The 4,932-nt window shown below is 48.6% G+C and overlaps 1 protein-coding gene across 1 annotated transcript in view; it reads left to right on the top strand.

The window, feature by feature from the left end:
• The window catches only part of LOC107108393 (host cell factor 1-like), a 47,989-nt gene that overhangs the window by 38,143 nt on the left and 4,914 nt on the right, over positions 1-4,932 (top strand). Inside the window, 3 exon segments of the mRNA XM_015408823.1 lie at positions 3,577-3,695; positions 3,787-3,924; positions 4,268-4,453. Of these exon segments, the coding sequence (XP_015264309.1) occupies positions 3,577-3,695; positions 3,787-3,924; positions 4,268-4,453 (443 nt within the window).

The raw sequence follows: 4,932 nt of genomic DNA, 5'->3' as shown, positions 1-4,932 counted from the left end.
AATAATAATAATAATAATAATAATAATAATAATAATAATAATAATAATTTCAGCTTATATCCCACTCGAACCCCTCCCACGGGGTCTCTGAGTGGCTTACATGGTTTGTTATCCCTAACTATGGGCACATACATCATTGGGGCAGGATTGCCTACCAGCACCCAGTGGGATTCAGTTGGTATTTCCTCAGCTTGTCTTGGCTCGGCTCCCGGCCAAGGATGAGGGTCTCTCCCCTGCAGCAGCCTTCCTCCTGGCCCTGCCCTCTTGGAAGGAAGAAAGAACAGCTCTTCTTCTGTACCAGCTCTTTTGTTCTAAGTCCCCTTTCTCTGTGATTGGCTAAAATTGGCACCAAAACCTCTCAGGGGCTTCTGGGAGCTGTAGGCCAGGCCTCCTCCCACTGCTACTCAGGCGGCTTGGGCCTGCTAGGCCTCGCTTGCACAGCCCAGATCATGACAGGGTCAAAAAAACTCAGGGAGGAGAGATGTTGCACGCTCTGTGGTGCATTCGGTTCTGAAGGGTCACTCGGTGGGCAAGAGAATTTCCTTCCTTTGTTGGGTTTGCTCTTGTTTTGTTTAAAAAAAAAAACCCCTATATCCTGCCTTTCTGCCCTCACAAAGGCCACCAAATCAGAATGTGCATAATAAAAGCAACAAAAGCCATTAAAATCAGAGCTAAAATATGTACAAAAGCATTAAAAAAGCAGTTCAAACATTGGTTAGGAAGGAGGGATTATTTTTTTTTAATTTTTTTAAAATTTATTTTATAGTAACAATAATTATCAAATACATTTAACATTAAATCAAACAACAACAACAACAACAAAAATATTTTAAAACAGTTACAAACTATACATTCTATTCATGATAATGTTCCAAACATTTATGTTAATGAAACAATTCGGTTAATTAAAGTCTTATTACTATAACTCTTTATCCGTCCTTACAGTGCCCATTCTTTACTTATAAAAGCATAATATTGTGATTTTTGTACAGTAGTGATTTTTTCTAGTATACTTTCCAAATTATCCAGAATCGGTCGCCATCTGCCGTAGAAAGCCAGAGATCTTGTATAGTCATCTGTTAGTCGTTCTGAAATTTTGTCCATAAGGAGGTGTTCCCATATTTTAGAGTACCATAAGTTTATCGAAATTGTTTTATTACTTTTCCAACATTGTGCTATAGTTGCCTTTGCTGCAGCAAAAAGAATTGTAATTCTTTTGATTGAGTTGTGATGGGGACCGGAAGGAGGGATTATTGAGGGGAATGCCAAATGGAACAAAAAATTCAGAAGGGGATGGATGAATCTCCCTGGGGAGAGTTTCCAGAGCGTTGGTGCCACGACCGAGAAGGCCCCGTCCCAGCTTGCCCACCCGCCTAACCTCAGAAGGCGGCGTAATGGGATGTCTTCTCTGGCATCGAATGAGAGAATCTGGACTCAACCTTTGCCCTATTCAAAACGTCCCATGGCAGATTTCTCCAGGACTTACCTTTCAAAGCCTGTTTCTCAACCTGTAAATCTGATCATACAAACCAGTAAGGCGTGCGCTCTGTTCTTTTGAACTCTAACCAGCAAACCAGACTGAAATCTTCAGGGATATTTTATTTAATGGTTAAAAAAAACCCCCAAAATAGTTATCTTTATCACAGAAGATGATGTGAAGTATGGGCTTGTGAAAATTAACCTTATAGTTATCTGACGAAGTCTGCATGCACACAAAAGCTCACACCCAGAATTAAACTTTGTTGGTCTTAAAGGTGCCACTCGACTCAAACTTTGTTCTGTCGCTTCAGACCAACACGGCTTCCCGGCTGAATCTATCTCATAGTTACTGTAAAAACAAGTGCCAAAATTATCGAAGTTCCAAACATTGCTTCATCATATTATAGTAAGTAATATATTAAAAACTGACCAGGTGTCAGTTTTCGTCTCACTGCTGTTAGGGATTATAAAATACACCCCAAGACACAAACACCCCGGAAATCTCACCTAATCTTTTTCTGAGAGTTCATGCCAGAGAAATCTGATTGACTTATCACAGTAGTGCATTTTTATAGAGAAAATATCAATCTGAACACTAAATCTCTTCCATCTTAATCATGTGACTACTATCTAGATAAGTGATTGGCTCTTAACTCGGGACGAGATAATCAAAACAGGTGTAGAGGAGCGACATCCGATATGTCCTTATCTTTCTAAAGCAAGATAAAAAGGCCAGTGTCTTAACCCTTTAATCGCGATTGAAAAGCAGTGAATCCTAACTTATCTGTAGCCTTTTCAATTAACTGTCAAAGATGAAAGTAACCTTAAACGACCACTGGAAGAGCACATGAACTCACAGTTAACGTGCACAGTCAGCAAGAAAAAGTGGCAAAGTAATGAGTACTGCGAAGCAGGATTCCCAAAGATGACCATAGTTATTTTGACAGGAGGGGCTATGGGTCAGCGGCAGAGCCTCTGCTTGGCACACAGAAGGTCCCAGGTTCAATCCCCGGTATCTCCAGTTGAAAGTACCAAGCAGTAGGTGATGAGAAAGACCCTGACCTGAGACCCTGGCTCAGGTGCAGAGCCTCTGCCTGGCACACGGAAGGTCCCAGGTTCAAGCCCCGGCATCTCCAGTTAGAAGGACCAGGCAGGAGGTGATGGGAAAGACCTCGACCTGGGACCCTGGCTCAGTGGCAGAGCCTCTGCTTCGCATGCGAAAGGTCCCAGGTTCAATCCCCGGCATCTCCAGTTAAAAGGACTAGGCAGGAGGTGATGAGAAAGACCCTAACCTGAGACCCTGGCTCAGTGGCAGAGCCTCTGCCCGGCATGCGGAAGGTCCCAGGTTCAATCCCCGGCATCTCCAGTTAAAAGGACCAGGCAGGAGGTGATGGGAAAGACCTTGACCTGAGACCCTGGCTCAGTGGCAGAGCCTCTGCCTGGCATGCAGAAGGTCCCAGGTTCAATCTCCAGTTAAAAGGACCAGGCAGGAGGTGATGAGGAAGACCTCAGCCTGAGACCCTGGAGAGCTGCTGCCAGTCTGAGTAGACAATACTAATTATGACGGGCCAAGGGTCTGATTCAGTCGAAGGCAGCTTTGTGTGTTCACGTGACGGCTGTTAGCCCGCCTGTAACCACATGGCTCGGCTTACAAAATCTGTGTTGCCAAGTTCTTCTTTCTCACGCAGTGGGGTCCGTTGTCTTTGTGGGATGGGTTTAGGGTGCTAAGCAAGGCTGCTGTTCCACATCCTGGCCATCTCGCCCAGACTGTACCTTTCGGCCCCAGATTCTTGGGTTGACTCCCTAGCAATGCTCCCTCTAAGCTGTGGAGTTGTGTAAGCAAAAATCCTACTTCGTGAGCTTCTGGCATTAAAGTTGTGAGCGAGCAATTTGGCTACTGCATAAATTAGCTTGCCGTGGAGGCATCCTTCCTGAGCGAAGACAAAAATGTGTGAGCCGGAGGCTACAAAACTGTGAGCTGGCTCAGGCTAACTCAGTTTAGAGGGAACAGTGTTCCCTAGTGCTTTGAGCAGGGAACAAACTGGCTCTTGAGCTCTCCATTGGTTCCTTCCTTGACCCTCTGCCTCCCCCTTCCAGGCCTCGCTCCTTCCAACACCTTCGTGGCCCCACAGCCCGTGGTCGTGGCCAGCCCGGCAAAGCTTCAGGCAGCAGCTGCTCTGGCGGAAGTCGCAAACGGGATCGAACCGGCTCCAGTGGTAGGCTTGGGGAAGACCTTGAATAGGGGGTGGGACGTTGGGGCGAGGAATCGTCCCCGAGGCTCAGCTTGTGTTCTCCCTCCCCGCGTAGAAGCCGGAGCCTCCCGCACAGCCTCCGAAGGTGGTCGTGAAGAAGGAGAACCAGTGGTTCGACGTCGGCATCGTCAAGGCGACCAACATGATGGTGACGCACTACTTCCTGCCGGCGGACGACGCGCCCGCCACCGAGGTGAGCCACCTTTGCCCCGCTGTCGATTGCCCTCCCGACCGAAAGATCCAGACCTGGGCTGATAACGCGGGTTGCCTCTCGCCACCGAGACTCTGCCAAGTTCCCTCACGGCCAATGCTCCGTCTAAGCTGTGGAGTCTTGTGAGCAAAAATCCTACTTTGTGAACTTCTGGCATTGAAGTTGTGGGCGAGCGGTTTGGCTCCTGCATAAATCGGTTTGCCCTGGAGCCCTCCTTCCTGAGCTAAGGCAAGAATGTGTGAGCCGGAGGCTAAAAAGCTGTGAGCTGGCTCACACTAACTCAGCGTAGAGGGAACACTGCTTATGGCTTACCTCTTTCCGGCAGGACGATTCAGGGACTCTCCCCGACCACTCTCAACTCAAGAAGCAGGAGCTGCAGCCCGGCACGGCTTACAAGTTCCGTGTGGCGGGCATCAACGCCTGCGGCCGGGGCCCCTTCAGCGAAATCTCTGCGTTCAAGACCTGTCTGCCTGGCTTCCCTGGAGCGCCCTGTGCCATCAAGATCAGCAAGGTCAGCCCACGCCACCTCCGCCTTCCCGTCCTCGGGTCCCTGGGGGAACATCCCTTCCTCCTCCTGTCTCAGTACAGTGGTGCTGAAGTCAGCTCAGGAGTGTCCCAACCTTTTTTGAGCCCGTGGGCCCCTTTGGAGCTCTGACCCAGCACGCAGAGGCCAGCCGCAACATGGCTGCTTCGGGAGGCGGAGCCAGTTGCAACATGGCAGAGAGTCACACAGGGCAGATCCTGGTGGCGGCGGCAGCTGCTTACAGTGCAGCAATGTTGGGAATCTGCACAGCCAAACAAATCTCCGATGGCCAGTCGGAAACCTTGCTGGGCAAACGCCCTGCCTGTTTCCTGAAAACACTTGAGCACCAGTCTCAGTCTCAGTCTCTCTCTCTCGCACACGCACACATACACACACACACACACACACACCTTTATTGGCATTACAGCACAAATCCAAGTAAAATACCCTGAAATCTGTGTTCAGAA

This window comes from Gekko japonicus, unplaced genomic scaffold, assembly GCF_001447785.1.
Source record: "Gekko japonicus isolate JY-2015 unplaced genomic scaffold, Gekko_japonicus_V1.1 scaffold3642, whole genome shotgun sequence".
Lineage (NCBI taxonomy): Eukaryota > Metazoa > Chordata > Lepidosauria > Squamata > Gekkonidae > Gekko > Gekko japonicus.
Note: the sequence above shows the minus strand (reverse complement) of the source record. Positions and strands in the feature narration are given on the sequence as shown.